General features: G+C 40.1%; 2 protein-coding genes across 7 annotated transcripts in view; one reads left to right on the top strand and one right to left on the bottom strand.

Annotated features, from left to right (window-relative positions):
- Nucleotides 1-5,565: 5,565 nt before the first annotated feature.
- LOC122975197 (E3 ubiquitin-protein ligase TRIM39-like) lies at nt 5,566-9,152 on the top strand. Its single transcript, XM_044343491.1, has 2 exons — nt 5,566-6,879; nt 7,001-9,152. The coding sequence occupies exon 2, from the start codon at nt 7,010-7,012 to the stop codon at nt 8,654-8,656; it is 1,647 nt and encodes a 548-aa protein (XP_044199426.1). The 5' UTR covers nt 5,566-6,879; nt 7,001-7,009; the 3' UTR covers nt 8,657-9,152.
- Nucleotides 9,153-15,627: 6,475 nt separating this feature from the next.
- The window catches only part of osbpl8 (oxysterol binding protein-like 8), a 99,769-nt gene continuing 95,716 nt past the window's right edge, over nt 15,628-19,680 (bottom strand). For all 6 annotated transcript variants that reach the window (XM_044342869.1, XM_044342871.1, XM_044342868.1 and 3 more), the window contains one exon: nt 15,628-19,615. In XM_044342869.1, coding sequence (XP_044198804.1) covers nt 19,486-19,615 — 130 coding nt within the window. In that variant the 3' untranslated portion in view covers nt 15,628-19,485. The remainder of the gene's footprint in view (nt 19,616-19,680) is intronic.

Here is a 19,680-nt window from a genome sequence, read left to right as displayed (position 1 = left end):
GAGGAACTTTTAGGGTCTAGAAACTCAAATGTGTACATTATGTGTAAACTTTATACACAAAACATGGTAACAAACAGGAATTATTATTAATATAAGGACCATGATGTCTTAGAATAAACCTACAAATAGTTCAAAGCTCTTTCCACATTGGCTATTAGCCATGCTAGTGGTGTGGCTCTAGGGATGGCAACGTCAGTCTGTTGGTTGGTCAGTCCACCATTTTGGTACATTTTGGTCCAATGAAATATCCCAACTACTGATGGATACATGCAAGGTCCTCAGAAGATAAATCTGACTTTGACGATTCCCTGACTTGTTATGCGAGTGCCACCATGAAGTTGACATTTTTGGTTTTTATTTTAATTTCTTCTTTCTTTTTTTAATTTCTATAACTATCAGATGGATTGTCATGAAATTTGATACAAATATCCATGTTGTCCAGAGGATGAATCTTAATGACTTTGGTGATTCCCTGACTTTTCTTCTAATACCGCTGTGAGGTTGACATTTGAGCTTTCAAGTGAAATGTCAGGAGTATCGGATGTCTTGCAATGAAATTTGGTACACACATTCATGTCCTTGTCATGTCAACTTTTGGGATCCTTTAACTTTTCATCTAGCACCATTATCAAGTCAACATTTTGTTCAATACTTTGGTCTATGACCTAATACATGAAAAATCATTGTGTATTGACATCGAAGCTTCAGCTACTTTGTGTTCAGTGCTAATTAACAAATGTTAGAATGCTAACATGCTAAACCAAGATGATGAACATGTTAAACATTATACCTACTAGACATCAGCATGTTAACAATGGGTAAGCATGCTAACACGCTGGCATTTAGCTTGAGAATCTCTGTGGCTAAGTATAGCCTCACAAAGCTGCTAGCATGGCTGTAGACTCTTGTTCTCAATTATCTGGGTCAAGTGGCACTATTTGGCTTTAATACATATATCACCTACACAAAAAATTCAGCCCCATAAGAGAATATTGGTATATTGAAAAATATGGATACAACAAAGGATGACTAGTATGAATTTTCACACAGGCTGCCTACAATAGCTTTTTATCTCCCTTTATTGTTTTAGTATCAAAGATATGATATGATCAAAAAATGAATGAGGGAATATCTTCGCATTCATCCCTTCAGTCGAGTCCAGAGTCTTTGAGAATCTATGACAAGGAACATTGAAGCTGTTCTGGAGGCTTGTGGTGGAGCAATATTTAACAGACACTTTACTTTGTTTTTTTCCTTTTATTGTTTAAGGGAAGATACAGTACTTTACATCCAGCAGATGATACAATGTTGCCCCAGGGATTTTCATAAGCACTAAGAGATAATCCTGATCTCTAATGAGAATATTGAGGATATTTTTGAGTGCCATACCTTGGGAATGGTTTGTTCCAACCACAGCTTATAGTGGTAGATTTCAGGAGCTCTAATTGGGTCCTGGGCTGGCAAATAGCTGGAGCATCTTTCACAGAAAACAATCTCTGCCTCTAGCTCCAATATGATGCAATTGGTATACGTTAATGTCAACTGACTCAAAAAAACACTGAGATGACAGGTGAGGAAGACAGAGCAAGAAAACATAAGAGAAGAGTCACAGAAAACAAAATTTGATTGACTGGATGATTTTCGCACTTACTTGTACACAATAAACAGTGAGAGACAGTAATTGTCAGTCAGTGACAGTCATTGTGCAGAGGTCAATGGTCATCAAGTCAGACAAACAGCATCCTGGCTGTGGACATGCAAACCCACAGCATTCCGCTGTCCGGCACATTGAACCTGAAGGCCTCTTTTAAAAAAATGCTGCAGTGGTGAAACTCTATCTGAACAAACTGTGCTGTGTTGATGGTCTCGCCCGTTACGGCATCGTTAGATCAGCTTTTGTTTTTATGGCGATGCTAGGCTAAATGAGGGAAACCTGAGACACGACCAGGGAGTCTATTAATGAAACAGAGAGGGACGATGTATGCAAAGAATTTGTCTTTGTTCATGTTTCTGGATCAGGAGGAGACTGGCAGATGTAGTTCACAACATACAGACTCAAGTCACACAGAACAAACCAATGAATATACTGTAGCCTCAATCCAAAATGAGAAGAACTAGTCAACTCTCTGTACTGCCAATTGTCTAATAAAGCAAATATTCTGAAAAAACCCTAAAACACCTTGTGTTTGACAGGACGTGTTATAGTTGGACAGACATATCCAAAATGAAAGATCAGGGTTCATGGGCTCTTTGACATGCCAAAAAACAAGGACATCCTGTCACAAAAAGTGCTGAAAAAGCAGCTACATGAGTTGTTGAGTTTTGACACAGTCAGTGGTAAAAAAAAAAAAAAAGAAGAAAATATCACATGAATACCTCATCACAAATTTGCAGAAACACCATCACCCTTTCCCAGGCTTTAATGTATGTCAGTCGTTTGGCATCTGTGTTTGATTTTCCAAGAAACCGGCATGTGAATGAAATTTAGGTGCATTTCATTTCCATCACAGGCTATTTTGCTCTCATATTCTATTTGAGGGAGCAGCTGACATGAATGTCACAGCACAACAGCTCCGGGATGTCCATCAGCAGCCTCGCGCCGAGTGCAAACGTCTGACACGCTGATTCTCTACCTCATCAGCTGTTTCAGCTAATGTCAGCTCAAAATGTCACTTTTAAAGGATAAACATCATCTGTGCTTGTGAACAGATAGTCCTTAGGCAATGCATATGTTTCCCCAAACAGATATACAGAATCTGCTTGCATTACCTTGTACTAGCCATATTGCCTGCTCTCAGCAGCCATTCTTGGTTCTATTTTTCAGGCTTCAAGGATCCTGGCTGCTTATTGCAAATTTAAAATATCATAAGCATGGAACAAACCAAAAAATAAAACCTAGGAAGGGATTGCCCTGAGCAGTCGTACATATGCATTTAAGGAGTGTATGATAGTTTGTGTGCTGTGTTCGGAAAGAGGGGAGAGACAGAGAAGCAAGCAGCTGTACTTATAGGGGTTCCCCAAAGCAATTCCTCTTTCTAAAAATAGCTGCAGCTCTGCCAACCTGGACAGGAGGAAAAAAACATTGCCATCCAAGGCATGCATTCAAATGAAAGGCAGAGGATAAGGGAGAGACAGACAGGAAAAGACTTATCTCTGCCTTGTTAGCATATCGTGACATTCACCTAACTGAACTAAAGCTCACACATTTGATGGTCATTAAAGCTCCAGGCAGCAAAAAATCACTGACATACTGCAAACTGGTAAAATAACCTAGAGCAAAGAAGATACAGAACATGGTGGTGATCGCACTATGTATGCACTGCCTAAATTACACATCACACTTTTCTCATCTATGACCCAGATGTTAGGAAGAAGAAGAGAAGAGCTGGTTATACGGACAGCGCTGCCCTGAGTGTCAGCTAGGTCGCTCGATAGTGTGTTCATGTCTGCGTTAACAGAAGCAGGCAGGGAAAAAAAGAAAAAGAAAAAAAGAAAATCATAATAAAAAGACGACTAAATGCTCCACTAATCCGGCTGTGAATGAGAGCGGCTCGCTGCAGCAGTTCTTTTATGCTCTGTCGATTCCACAGGGGGATAAACACAACGCTGAGCCAGCACCCAGCGCAACCTCACCAACCCCGCTGCACTGCAAGCACTGCGGATTACCTCATTTTATGTCAGTTAACCCATTTAAGCCTACCGGCAACCACGGCAGCCAGAGTGGGCAGAGGGTTTTCAGGTGACGTAACGCACCCTCTGGCGGCCATAATGGGGGTCCTCCTCTCTCTCATGTAGAGGACAGACTTTCAAACTCTGTAAAGGTTTGGAAAAAAGGCATTGTTGACTTTAAACTGAGAAATAGATGATGAATCATGAGCTGAGATACATGGCACATGTTTAGCTTTTGAATAATAGTGATATTGCACTAAATTAAAGTTACTCAGTATATGACACACAAATCAACTTTTGTGGCTACTACCTTTGAAACCTGAAATGTTTTTATCACTTTAAAGCAGTTTTACAACCAAATTTCACTGTCAGTAGATTACAATGGGAATTTTTTTTGCTTACTTTTCATATAAGTTCCTGCATGTTGTTTGCTTAGCTTAGTTAGTTAGCAAGTAGTAGCTGCTAGCCAGCTATCACAGTATTGTTAACCCATCTAATTTGCAATACACTGACTTTACTTAGTCCGCCACTAGCATTATTGATAGCTAGCATGTTAACATTAAAACTAACTTTAAAATAACATTTTTCAGTTTATTTCATTTATTAGGATGCTTATCAGCTTCATGAAAAAAGAGGTTATTGTTACTGGGGTCTAACTTAGCCATTTACCGTTAGCTGGACCTCCCACTAGGGGCTAGCACGACAGTATGAGCATTTGTGGACGTCTGTAAACAGTAATGAATATAAACTCAGACAGGTGTAAGATGTTACTTTATATGTTAATTGAAGATAAACCTCTTCAGGGTTGTTATGACACTATCAGCTTCCTGATTACCTAAAAGCCTGACAATGGCAAATCCAATTGATGCATCCTGTATAAACTCAATACATCAAGTTTCCAGAACCACCCACTCAAAACACATTTCTACTGTATGTCATGTCTAGTATTTGGGTCTCAAAAACTCCATAATAACTGTGCTTTGTCACACTATCAATGGGGTTCTGAACATAAAATGTCATTAAAAGCAGATAATTTCAGTACATTACCTTCGTTAACACCCTAGTAACATCTAATTTAACATCCTGTTAAGATTGCTAACAATTCATGCACTTCTGCCAGCAACCACAGTGCAGCTGCTGTAATTATTAATAAGCATTATCTAATAAATAAATAAAAACCATGGGTGAATAAATGCACAACTTTGTCAACTGGAACAAAATTGTATGTGTCCGAGTAAATGGTATGTGTGTGTGTCTGTGTGTGTCTGTGTGTGTGTGTGTGTGTAGCTACTGTTCAGAGACAGCGTATGCTTATCTAAAAGTACCATGCCAGCATTTTTGTCTGACCCCTTTTATACAGTGTAACACAGCGCTCCATGTCCACTGATGCAAAGCATTACCGTCGAGTCACGCCCGGCAACATCAGTCTGACAGCCCGTTGCCAGGACGATGCCAACGGGGCGGAGTCTGTGCAGAGGCCTGAGGAAGAGGGATGATCACACAGAGGAAAGTAGATTACATGGCCTAATAAAAACATGAGGTGTTTTCCTTATCATCCAGTGTGGTCATCTCCTATTCTTACCTGCTTCCTTCTTTCCTTTCCTCTCTATTATATGCTCTCCATCTTTTTCTTCTTACTGTCTCCATGCCCTTTCTCTCTTTTATTGTCCCTTTCTTCCTCCTTTCACTCAATTGTGCCTCTCTTCTTTTACCTTTACTCATACCCTCCCTCCCTTTATTATGTTCCTCCCTCTCTCCTTAACTACCCCCTGCCTTCTTTCCTCTCTTCGTTCCCTCCTTCCCTCCCTTCATCCTTTTTGTTTCCTACCTCCCTTATGCCCTCCTTTCTTTCCCCTCTTTTCCTTCCCTCCCCTTCTTTTTTCTCTACCACCCTCTCTCCTCTCCTCTTTTTCTTGCTTGCCGTCCCTCTATCTACTTCTCCCCTACTTTCCCTCCATCATACTTGCTCCCGTCCTTGCTTTCTCTTCCTACTCCCTCCTTTCTGCTTTATACCCTCCATCTGCCCCTCCCTGCGTCCTTCCTCATTCCCTCCTCCCTCGTTCCTCTCTAGCCTTGAAGGAAAACTAGCCAGTCATCAGGATGATGTATCCTAGCAACAGTGACATCCCGCCCATTCAGTATCAGGATGAACCAAATTTAATTTTTGGATGAAGAGGAGGAGCGGGAGAAGAGTAGAGACTGTGATTGGAGGGAGTGGAAGGGGGAGGAGGGGCGAGGGAGGGTAATACCCATCACTTGATATCACACACACATTTTTTTTTTTATTGTATAATTCTGGACCAAATGTTAATCACACAGTGTTCATTTTAAAAATCAAACACTAACTGCACATATTGAAGTTCACTCTGTCTCCTCCTAAACCTCTTGGAAACTATATATCGTTGGTAAAGCATTTTTCATTGTCAGAAACCACTAATTCATGATTCCAAAAATGTGAGGAAGGCAAAGGGATGAAGACCTCTGAAGTTTACTCACCAGTGATGCATTAGATTTTCTTTGACTACGAACAGGAGGCTCTAAGATTCATCAGAACAATTCATCATGTTTATATCTGTCACAGAAAGAAAAGAACATTCTCCAGAGGCTTGGTGGAGTTGATATTTAGTTTATGGTGGGAAAAAGTACAGGAAAGTTATGTCAATAAATATTGACTGAAAACAGTGTTAGTTCCCATCTCTGTCTGACCTGAACAAATTCACCAGAAAAGGCAAAAATCTTTTTTTTTTCTGTTGAGGTCAGCAACGAACCTTCTGGATCTGGTCTCGATTCAGTGTCATGGTGACAGACACTTTACCAGAGTGGATGTTTGCCATCAGAGGGGCTTGAACCTTGAAGAATCTAGATAACACAACTGCCACCGCTGTAACACTGCTGCCATGAAAGAGACATTTTCGCCGAAAGTCAGCTCAACATTGTAATTTAACTGTGAAATATTGACTTGTTTCAAAAGTACGTACGTATAATCATGTCCAAACCCGGGGAAGATCACAAAATACAACAAGAGGAAGTTGCAAAAGACATGAAGCAACACAGGAAGGAGAGGAGCGCTTTCATCATCAATTTTCTCAAGTGAAATTGAAAGCAATTCAGATTGAGCTCATTGCAGCAGTCAGGAAGTCTGTCTGTTCCTCTTGAAAGAAAAAAAAACATTCATCTGAACTTCAACAAGAAAGTCGTTAACAAACACTTGTGAGTACAGTAATATTTTCTCTTTTTAAACTAGGAGCATTAACACTTAATGCAGCTATATAAAAACAAAATACTAAGCACATAATTTCAGTGTTTTTCACACTTTTACTTTTGTTTTTAGTCTGTAGACATGGCAACAGCCGGCAGTCTCCTCTCCGAAGATCAGTTTCTGTGTTCCATCTGTCTGGATGTGTTCAATGATCCAGTCTCCATACCATGTGGACACAACTTCTGCAAAAACTGCATCACAAAACACTGGAATATTAGTGTTCAGTGTCAGTGTCCACTGTGTAATAAGCATTTTGACATAAGACCAGAAGTGCATGTCAACACTTTCATATCTGAGATGGCTGCTCAGTTCAGACAGTCAGGCTTAGAGGAAACCAATAGCTGCTCAGAGCAACAACAAGCCAAACCAGAAGTTCTCTGTGACGTCTGCACCGAAACCAAACTGAAGGCCTTGAAGTCCTGCCTGGTGTGTCTGACCTCCTACTGTGAGACTCACCTGGAGCTTCATCATAGAGTCCCTGGTCTGAAAAGACATAAGCTGATTGATCCTGTGAAGAACTTGGAAGGCAGGATGTGCAAGAAACATGAAAGACCTCTAGAGCTGTTCTGCAAGACTGACCAGATATGTGTTTGTCGGTTCTGCAATGAGTCAACTCACATGAGACATCTTATTGTTCCTTTGAAAGATGAATATGAAGGAAAGAAAGCAAAACTCGGGGAGACAGAGGCTAAAATTCAGCAGATGATCCAGGAGAGACAACTGAAGATTTGGGAGCTCCAACACTCAGTGGAGTTCAGCAAAGAGGAGGCAGACAGAGAGCTAGCTGACAGTGTGCAGGTCTTTGCTAATATGATTCAGTCTGTTGAGGAAGGTCTTGCTAAACTGATTGAGATGATTGAAGAGAAGCACAAAACAACAGAGAAACAGGCTGAAGGTCTCATCAAAGAGCTGGAAGAGGAAATCTCAAAGCTGATGAAGAGAAGTGCTGAGCTGGAGTATCTCTCATGCACTGAAGACCACCTCCAGTTCCTCCAAAGCTGTCCATCCCTGAACTCTGCTCCACCCTGCAAAGACTGGTCAGAGGTCAGAGTTCACTCATCAAATGAGGGAACTGTGAGGAGAGCTGTGGCTCAGCTGGAGGAGACACTCAGTCAAGAGATAAAGAGGCTGCTTGAGGCTGAACTGAAGACGGTCCAGCAGTATGCAGTGAATGTGACTTTCAATCAGGAAACAGCGCATCCTAAACTCATCCTATCAGACCATGGGAAACAAGTCAGTCACGGTGATGTAAAACAGAATCTTCCAGACAACCCAGAGAGATTTTCTTCATGTTGTGGTGTGTTAGGAAAGCAGAGCTTCACTTCAGGCAGATTTTACTATGAGGTTCAGGTTAAAGAGAAGACTGACTGGACTTTAGGAGTCGCCAGAGAGTCAATAAATAGGAAGGGGGAAATTAAGGTTTGCCCCAGGAATGGCTACTGGACTGTATGGTTGAGAAAAGGAGATGTATATCATGCTAATACTAGCCCTCCTGTCCGTCTCTTGCCGAAGTTAAAGCCTCAGAAGGTGGGGGTGTTTGTGGATTATGAGGAAGGTCTGGTCTCCTTTTATGATGTAGATGCTGCAGCTCTTATCTACTCCTTTACTGGCTGTAAGTTCAAAGAGAAACTCTATCCGTACTTTAGTCCCTGTTCTAATGATGGTGGTAGAAACTCTGCCCCTCTGATTATCTCTCCTGTCAATAACACATATTTGACCAATGTTTAGATTTTTTAAATAAAGGATTTATTTGGATGATGTGAACACGAAAACAAATTCAGCTCCATGTATGAAAAGGCCACCAAACTAATTTAAACTGGACTTGGATGAAAGTAAAACCAAGTAAACCTCAGACCAATTCCATATCCACAGCTTAATTAATCAGCATTGAATGAATGCTTAATAGAGCATTTTAGTCTCTTTTAGCTCATTGTTTTGGCTTTACAAGTTACCAAATCAGAGCTAAAGGAGAGTAAATATCGGACTTACATTCATCAGGTGACAAGCATTACGATTCCAACAGGATGATAATGTTTCATATTTGCTGTATGTGTAAGAAGGCTATCGTTTGCTAACACAATAGCCATGACAACTTTAAAAGGTGATGATATGTCACGGTTGTATGTCTGTCAGCTTCTTTTGAAGTTCTTCTGGCTCCTGGTGGCCGAATGTCCACTAATGCAACTTTAACAGAGGGCTGTAATAAAAATGTATTTAAAACATGTCTTTGTGTTTCAATCCTAAAGTGGTATGATATGAATGTAAATGTCAAAAAGGAAGTTTATAAGATAAATGAACCATTAGCTAAAGACATTTATAGAAATGAATGATATGTAGACCTCAGGGTTTCCAGGTAATTCAATGCTCAGGTACTCTCTGTTTGGACGACAATGCTGTGTAATGTGGTTTGATAGTATGCAATATTCCATGATCAAATGTGCAAAAGTTAGAGAAAGAAATAAAGAAAGAAATAAAGCTGAGGGTTAGGAAATGGTTTGGGGTCAAATCTTATCTTAGCAGTGTCCCCTGACGTGGAAAAGGACTGCTGGGACCACCTGCATCTATCCTAGAACTCGAGTATATGTGCAACAGTAAGATTAGAGACGACACAAACAGAATATAAGGATCAAACTGTCAAATGTGCAGCAGCTGTTGTGTAAGCAGAGCAAAGTGTAACTTAATAGAGACAAACCAGCAGGTACAGTGTGGACTAAGACATGGAAATGCAAGTGAAACAGAGCAACCGTCACGGAGTGAGGAAACTTTTATATGGGAGGAGTGAAATGGTGGCAGGTGCATCAAAAAGAGGAGGTGGTCAGGTGTGATAAAGACAGTGTCCCAGGAATGAATGAAGTAGGTTTGCAGTAACATATTTTGCAGCAGCCTTTTGTTTTAAGAATAAGCCTTCTGTTAGCTTTAGCTGGGGAGCATGCTTGAACAGTAGCAGGATTTGTTCAGACTGTGCTGCAGTTTGGCTGGGTCTCTTTAAATTGGACATGGGGGGCTTAACCAGGATTCTGCAATACACTGTTAATCCTTCCTGAAATGTCATAGTCCAAAATGAGCTAAACACAGTTACAGGACAGTTTACACTGTCAATGAGGTGCCAGACTTCACTAGCCCTGAAAGCAAGAATAGGAAGGTAGTGGATATGGAAACTCATCTTATAGTGCTGTACAGTTATAGCACAGCATGATAGCATTGTCTGTTTAACTGAACAGATCTGTCTATATGACTGCTTGTCTTTTATTATAACATTTAAACAGATGACAAATGTTGAGGTTTAATGGTTATGTACAGTAAGTGGACACATTTTGAGTAAGTGCTGAGTAAGAAAGAATTGATTATTGTTTATTTATGTTAAAGAATTAAATTAAATTGAAGTTAAAGTTTGGGCGAATCATCTGTGTCTCAGGTATGTTTTTGGTCCCGTTAGTGAGACATCTCAAAAACTAACAGAATTCAGAATTCAGTGACATTTAACAGAATTCAGTGACATCGGGTGGAACTTTAGGCTCTTTAGTGTTTGGTACAAAGAGAACCACTGTGTGGCTTTTTATGAAGCACTTCATAGTTTTTATTTTATTCCAATAACAATTTGAACACAGGAATTCACTATTTCATGTATGTTTTTTGTTACTCCAATTAGATGAATTCATACTATGCCACAGGTATGGTTATAATCATCTTCAATGAACAAGGTAAGCAAGGTAAGATATTCTGTTATTAGGCTACTAAATAGACCTATCAAATTGTTCTGTTTTTTTTTTTTATAAGAAACTCTTGTTATAACAACATATCACTGTATGTCATCACACAGTGTTGTCATTATTTCACAAAATGTACTTACTTCATTATGATGACATAATCACTTATCTTACTTAAACAAGAAACTTTTCTTGTTTTACATGATTGGTTTGTTGTTATAATCAAAGACATGGTAGCCCAGCAGCCATATGCTATAATATGATTGATCAATCATAACATGATTGATCTATCATATTATGATTGATCTGGCAGGATGTTTCCATATAGCTGTGAGCTGCTTTCTTGCTGTTCTATGTGTCTGAGCGTAATTATGAGTGGATTTGGTGTCAAATTAAATAAGTGATTGCCACCGACCGGGCTCAGTACCGGTCTGTGCAGTGTTATCTACCGGACCACAGATATTATCCTCCTGACAGCACACAGATGATTGGATATTTATGATGTGTACTCAGTGGTGGAAGAACTACTCAGATCCTTTACTGAACTAAAAGTATCAATACAGCAATGTAAAAATACTCCATTACAAGTAAAAGTCCTGCATGAAAAATTCTACATAAGTATTATGAGCTTGATGTAGTTAAAGTATTGCAGTAAAAGTAGTGGTTTGGTCCCACGACGTCACAGGTCCCTCATCATTAGATTATTAATACTGGAGCATCAGTGTTAGAGCAGCATGTTACTGTTGTAGCTGCTGGAGGTGGAGCTAGTTTCAACTACTTTATATACAGTTGGCTAGTTTAGTTCAGTGGTTCCCAACCTAGGGGTCGGGCCCCTCCAAAGGGTCACCAGATAAATCTGAGGGGTCGTGAGATGATTAATGGGAGAGGAAAGAAGAAAAAACAAAGTTATGATACACAAATCTGTTTTCAGTTTTTGCACTTTTTCTCTAATCTTTGATTTTTGGTGAAATATTGGATCATTTGAACATTTATTGAAATGAAAACATGTGAGAAGTTTAGAGGGAAAAATCACTATTTGGTGGAGCTGTTAACAACTCATAGACATGTGAAATGTGACCCCGACTACACACTGCTTTATGTAAGATGTCAAAGTTTCATGTTTAACAATGTGTTGAAATTCCCCTCTATGTGTGTATTTTGCACCAACAATTCTATAATGAAGATTTTAAAGATTAAAATAACTGAATACTACAAAAAGAGCTTTGCTAATATTTCACCAGTAAAATTGTAACATAAACTTAGCACAAAAAGTAAGGAAATTTGTGTTTGGTAGATTATTTCTTTGTTGTTACAATGCTTCTTGGCAATAAATCTTATACCGTTGGAAAGCCTGTTTATTTCCCTTTTAAATGGTGCCACATTTGTAAGGAACATGCATTTGTGGGATGAGCAGCAGAGCTGAGTATGTGGGTTGCACCCATGAAAAATTTGCCAAATCTTCTCTGCCAATGCCAAACAGCTTATTTTGCTGTTGTTATTGACTCTTGTTTTGAGCTTCTGGTACCCCCAGGTGCTGCTAATCAGGTGCCTGATTGACACCTAATTGGCAGCACCTGGGAGCATGGGTTCTGCTACAGTGGTCAGCAGGTGTCTGCTCCAAGAATTGGCATGTCACGTTCGACTGATCTGGATAGGGCCCGTGAGATAGGGCAACTTAGAACTGGTGTTCCACAAAACCAAGTTGCGGCATTATTTGGAGAGGCGAACCATCTAATTTGGGGAGGAGGATTGGGAAGGAGGTAAAGGCTCAATGTTTACCACCAGTGTTGAGCTCTCTGAAGTACAATTTGTGGGCGTTAAAGGAACTGGCCCCTTAATTGGGACACTGCTTGGAAGTGAACTTACCTTTCATTTCTACAGTGTAAATACAAGCCAAACTGGTAGTTTAAGACAGTAAAATGGAAGTTAGATCATCTTTAGCCTCAGTAACGATGTATTTCTGAGTGAAACAGATCCTCAGATATGATTGGGTCGCTCAAACGAGAGCATGGCTTAGTGAATAGAGCGCAACATGGAGCTGTAGGACTGTTCAACTCCACCCACACTTCCCTCATCCATGTTGTAAGATCAGGAGGGCGAGGATGGGGGTTAAACAAATCAATTATACCTCAACCACATTCTTTGGCGATGTATACAAAGTTTTTGCCAGCTGGAAACCAAACACACCTCCTACTATGATATATTGAGTTAGCTAGTTACACCAAACCACATTTGATTGCTTCTCTGTAACCGCCCCTGAGTTCAAGATGAGTCATAATCTTATGTTTCTCATGAAGAAAAGAGGGGTTTTGATATTAAAAAATATACAAAATTAGTTTTTTAAACACTTATTTAGCATGTAACAGCAGATAAATAAAAGAATGACACAACCACACAGGATTAGAATGAGCATGTCAGCTATTTTTTTTATGTTTAAATAATTTGGTTGATTGATAAAGAAAACATTGAGATATATTACTTTCAAGTTAGTGTGATGCAGAAAATGTAAAAAATTATGTCCATTCAGGAAAACTGCCTGAGGTAGTGTTTTCTTTTCATATCAGGGCCAGTTTCAAACAGCCATGAATCCAGCTCTCCCTCACTTATCTCCTCCTCTGCCTCCCTACTCTCCTTTCCTGCTTGTAATCCTGTTTGTTCCCTTTTTCCCCTTCTACCCTGCTTCCAATTTTTGTCTCTTCCTGCTTTTTTGCCTTCCATCCTTCTCTTTACCTCTAACTACTCCTTTCACTGCCACAAAATCTCATCCACCCCCGTATTCCATACTATATACCCTTTTTCTCTCCCTGCCTCCTTTCCTGCCCTCCCTCCTGCTCTATCTCCCAAAATGTCTTCCTTCCTCCTTCCTCTCCCCCTCACTCCATCCTCCATTCCCAGTCCCACATCTGCTTCTTTTGCCTACTCTGCCTTTTTTCCTTCCTTATCAGTCACCTTCTTTCCCTGCCAAACTCTTCATTCCTCCTTCCAGATTTTCCTCTCTTCCCACATTCCTTCTTTCTCCATCCCTGCATGGGCAGACCTAGCAGTACCAGGGCATTGATGCAAAGCCAAGTAGGAAAGGGACAGAGTGGGGATTGATATCAGATGTTTTGTTATCTGAGAGGGACAGGGAGGACTGTTCTGCTCGCTCGACCTTCGTCAATGTCCTTGGCTCAGGAAATGACACCAAGCCAACAAAATCAAACAACTGTTTGGACAGATCCATGCTTCTCAAGCTTACTTGGACATCACTTTCAAAGACTTTCTAGGTGCAGTTTTGGCGAAATTCAAGGACACTGGTTGGGTGTTTTTTAAATTTTTTTTTTTAAATTTAAGAATTAAGGATTTCAGAAGTTGGTTTCTCCCCAGGAGGTACTTTGAAATGAATATATTTCTTTACCAGTACTTTTAAGGTTTAATGTTAACACTCTTATATCCCTCATGTGAAGATTTGAAGTGTGTAGGAACATGTGACAGATGTTGTATCCCTACTATTCTGCCTCCTGTAATTGTCTCATCAGTGCATTTTTATTGTTTCTTGTCCTTTAAACTAACCGATAATGAATCAATGAATTAAGAGAGGTGAAAATATTTCATAAGTTTTCTGGTAAAGTCTTGTTTTACATGCTCACCTTTCAGTGCTGCAGTCCCAGTCTTTTACCTCTGGTTGCTGGAAAAAAAACTGGGGGTTAGCTACTGTATGTACAATTTTAAGGTAGTTGTACTTGTGTTCTTTTTATGTTTATACTTCTAATGTACTACGTTTAAGAGGGAAATATTGTACTTTTTACGTCACTACATGTATTTGACAAACAAAAAACCTATGGTGAGTTTACAAAGTGATATACTGTTAAGTGTTAAACTACCAAACAGTAACTAATATAAAGTGCTTTAGTTAAAATGGGCCCAACCTCAACCAGCTACATTAAAATGCTGCTTACATGTTAATAGCAATAGTAATCTGATAATATATGACGTGGTCACATTGCAGTGACAGAGGCCATTCTGCTGTCTAATGAGTACTTTTGTCAATACATGTGTTTTGTTGCTAATCCTGGAAAGACTCTACATCCCCATCTAATGGTGACCAACCTCTCCTACGATCAACTGAATGCTTTCAAACAAGGATGAGGAAGCTTTTATCTTTCTTGCCTATTATCACAAGTTCATTTGGTGTTTTAAAATTTAAATACAAACGTGGGACTCATTTACTGATAGTCTAAAAGCTTATATTTCAGATTTAAAAGCTTGCTGCATAAAGATACCAAATGCACTTGCATGAGAGGAGAGAAGAGAGATTCTTTATTTTTCCTGTTATAATTGTCATAAATGTGAAATATCATAATTACTATTATTACTGGGTATTAATAAAGGGAATTTTTGAAATTGGAAGGGGCTTTTTATTTAATAAGATGGCAACCTAGTAAACAATTACTAATCCATCTGAAGTAAATCTGATTTAAATCTATGAAATTCATTTTTCTCTATCTGCCACACACACACACACACACACACACACACACACACACACACACACACACACACACACACACACACACACACTCATTCCATGCATCCATTTTCATTTTATGGATCTTATTGGTATTCATTTATTCCTTATTTCCATTTTGTTTTGCTGATGTTATTTAGATTCTTCTCTCCAATCCAGCCAAGTCTTGCTCTGCATTTGGACTTCTGTTTTATTTGTTAGGGTGAAATGTCTCCATAAGCATGACTTCACTTAAACTTCTTAGTCATCTGCATAATGATATAAATGATGTTTATGTGTTTTAATTGTATCACTGTTGCACCTCGCTGCAGTTACAAAATGAAACTTAAAATTGTAACGGACTATTTTTTTGACAGATAAACTAAACACTAGCGATAACCAACACCCCTTCATATAAAATCAATAAGCACAGAAGAAGTACTAAATGCAATATACAGTTGCTTTGGACAATGATGTGTCCATACACCAAACACAGACAAAAGACGCAGGATGTCATTTGTTTTTATTCTGTGTTATGTTACATGTGACCATAAACTTCCAGGAAGTTATAGTTGCCATGGGGATACAGTAAATATATTCATGTACTCTGATAGGAAAAAGTGTATTTTGTGTTTGTGTATATGTGTGTGTGTGTGTGTGTGTGTGTGTGTTAGGGTAGGAGGGGGCAGTGGCAAGAGTGCACGAGTTGAGGACAGTCGCTTGTGTGTGCCGTCGAGTGACGAGGAGTGGAATAAAACCAACTGTTTTAAAAAATTTTCAATCAGTTTTGAAAAACAAACAAGAAAAGAAAAAAGTGGTCTAATGCTACAAGCAGAAAAAAACAACCCACATACAAAAGAGGAATAAATAAAATGTATTATCTTACAGAAACAGCAACAACAGACAGCAGAGATGTTTATTTCCCTCTGAATTTGGTGTGAGAGAGAGTGAGAGAGAGACAAAGACGACAACGGACAGTGGAGTTATCTCTCGTTCCCTCTCTCTCCTGTGGCAGGAATCAGCATCCGGAAATCTACGGGTGCGTTACTATGGCGACGCTTTTGGGTGGGGAGGCAGGAGCTGGGTGGGGCTGCGAGCTGTGGAGCTGGAGTCAGATTCTTTTCTAAGGCTTCGTATGGCACGTCCGCTCTAAAACACTACAGTGACTACAGCTGCAGCCAGTCCCAACAACGCCTTTCATCCAGATCATTCCCCTCGCCTTAAGACTGGGACTCAGGCTACATCTGTATGCTCCACACCACATCCCCCCACATCCCTGCCACCCTCCTATCACCTCCCCATAACCCCTAATCTACACCCCATCCCCAGTCCAACTCTAGAAGGCACTGGTATATACTTATTTCTCCACATTCTAACATCTGGATTCTATATTAAGATGAGCGATCGAGGCAATGAGGATACACGAAAATACACGTACAGATACACACGGGCCAGCCGGGTAACTTATGGGGGTGCAGCTGGCTCCCGACAATGCTACCAGTCTTTCTTTATAACTGTGTTAGAGTTTTCATCGCTTAACAGTCTGCTGACGGCGGAGGCAACCGGATATGTAAACATCGACAAGGCTAACATCATGACAGGCGAAGAGAGATACAAAATCAATGTTCAGATATTGTCCATAAGTGGTTTGTAACTTTTTAAATGGCCTCAAATTGTTTCACTTACTTGCATCTTGGGGAAAAATCCTGACAGACTGTGTGGAAGAAGGGTCAGGGTCTAATATGTTGCCTTCATCCTTGAAAATGGATACACCTTCAGCTCAGTTTCACTTTCCAAACTAACTTTTTAATATACAAATGAGACTGCTGGGACCAGAGTTTGTTTTTCTATGTAATAGTGCTAAAGTTACTCTGTCCTCATAAGTCATGGTCCTCATAAGCCATGGTTCTCATAAGCCATGGTCCTCATAAGCCATGGTCCTCATAAGTCATGGTCCTCATAAGTCATGGTTCTCATAAGCCATGGTTCTCATAAGCCATGGTCCTCATAAGCCATGGTCCTCATAAGTCATGGTCCTCATAAGCCATGGTCCTCATAAGCCATGGTCCTCATAAGCCATGGTCCTCATAAGCCATGGTCCTCATAAGCCATGGTCCTCATAAGTCATGGTCCTCATAAGTCATGGTCCTCATAAGCCATGGTCCTCATAAGCCATGGTCCTCATAAGCCATGGTCCTCATAAGCCATGGTCCTCATAAGTCATGGTCCTCATAAGCCATGGTCCTCATAAGCCATGGTTCTCATAAGCCTGTCAATTATTCAAGCTATTATGTCTGCCATTTAGTACCATATTTCCAAAGAGGAAGGCGACAGATAGGAACCACAATGTACGCTAACAAATTTCAAAAAAGTCCCAATTAGGTTTGGACTAAAGCTGCGAAATGAATAAATACTGCTAAATAACTGCAACTTCTTTATCTTGAGGCCATGTGGACACATTTCTGATGGGAGTCTAAGTGTGCACCCCATTAATCTGTTTTTCATCCATGTGTATCTACAGAGCAGTGGACAGAAGGACACACTGGGTTCAAGAGACTGGCTTGTGCACAGAGCGCGGGAGTGTCTATATTGCCAACCTTGGTGTTGAAACGCCACGCGCTTCTTGCGAGGAACGAGTCGTCCCGTTGGATATATACACAGTGAACAGGAGCGACTACTACTCTACACACTGAGTTTGGCTGGTACTTGCGTACATTTGGAATGATTTACTATGGTGATAGTAGTTAATTAGAAAAAGTCTATCGCCTCCTCTCACTAGTAGCTTACTAAAGTGTCTACTCTACATTTCCTGGTTTACATCTGAGGCGCAAAAGCACTGGAAGCTATGATCGATGCTCTGAATTATCTTTGCCAAGAAGAAGAGTTTCTCCTCTCATGCTTGGTCTGGTGTCTGTTTTGAAATTTGGAGACCATCCTGTAGACCAGCTAGTCTAAACACCTTTCGTATTATGTCCATATAGCAGCTAACTTACCTCTAAATGCACTTTTAGTTTTCTTGCTGAGAGTGAGATGAGAGGATTGATACCACTCTGGGATAATAGAGTGGTATTGATCTTCTCATCTAATAATGCGGCAAGAAATTGAATGAGGGTATTTCCCAAATCTCAAACTACTCCTTCAACTTGTCATTACCTCCAAGAGGGCAGTTTTCTGACTGCGTCACTCAGAATCCATGTTTTGCCATCTTCTCACTAAGAACACTTTAATTAAAATGATTCATCAAGTCCCTTTACCTGAATCTACGGCAGTGGTCACTAGCTGATGAAATATCATAAAAATCATCTTCTTTGGCCATCTGTTGACCCTTCAAACTTCCTCAGAGCAGAAATGTTGAATCAGTGTGACGTCCACTGTAAGCGCACAATGTTAGTAAAAACATTGGACATTTCCAGTGCGTTTGTGCCTTAAAACAGAATACTGTACATAGGGCTAATGTCCTAACCACGCTCCTCTAGCTGTACATGCTACCTATACAATGACATTGTGTCAAATATCTGACTTTTTTTTTTTTTAAAACATTGACTTTGTATGAAAAAGATGGAGTTATAATATACAGCAGAAATTATAGCTTCTGTTCCTTTTGACAATATCACGTGTTGTTTGTCTTCCTCATCCATTTCCACTTGTGGGAACCCCAGCTGATATGAAGGTGTCTGATAAAAAAATAAAATAAAAAATAAAAGTCACACAGATTGGACCACTTTGTTTTTCTCTCCCTTATCAACGCTTTTTGTCCCGGGCAGACCTCTATTCACAAAGGACACACCAAGCAAAGAAACAAAACAATTTAAAAACAAAACATTAAAACATTAAAGATTTCTTTTTTTTTAAAACCTGTGTTACCATCTGAGTCGTGGTTCTCGTATCCGTGTTAAAAGGTTCCCTGTTGTTTGAGGTGAAATGTGAATCAACAGAGTGGTTTCACTCCATCAGAAAAGAACACAAACAGCAGCTGAAACGGCTGCTGTTTCCTTTGCCTCTTACGTCAAGGCAAGTCGATAACCTCCAGAGTGGCAGTCGAGACTTCATCACACCAAACTCCAACAACTTCTCCTCATCAGCTCGCTCTCCGCTTTGAAATCTGTGGATCTCTCCAAAGTTTTGGAATGGACTGGTTAAAAATAAATAAGAGTTTGTTTTTTTTTAAAGTCTCTTTTTCTGTGGAAGTCTTTGCTTTTTTGGACGTGTGTAATCGGATTTAATAAAGACAGAGAAGACGAGAACTGCGGGAGCCCGTCATCGCTGTCCTCCGCTTTAACACCCAATGTTCAGAGAGTGTGTCTGTGTGTGTGTGTGTGTGTGTGTGTGTGAGTGCATCACTCTCTCTGTGGGGGTTATGGCTGCTACTTGAAGACATAGTTGATCAGGACCTGAAGGAGGATGAGGAAAATGATGATGACGTAGTCGCGCTGCTGGAGGAAGGAGCCGCCCTCCACCCGGCCTGCCGCACGACTCCGCAGCACGCTGATGCTCCTACAAACACACAGGAGTTATGAGCAGCTGCTCTACAGATGTACATCACATCACGCTAAAGATAT

The sequence above is a fragment of the Thunnus albacares genome, chromosome 23 (genome assembly GCF_914725855.1).
Source record: "Thunnus albacares chromosome 23, fThuAlb1.1, whole genome shotgun sequence".
Lineage (NCBI taxonomy): Eukaryota > Metazoa > Chordata > Actinopteri > Scombriformes > Scombridae > Thunnus > Thunnus albacares.
This window is presented reverse-complemented; position numbering and strand designations above follow the sequence as displayed.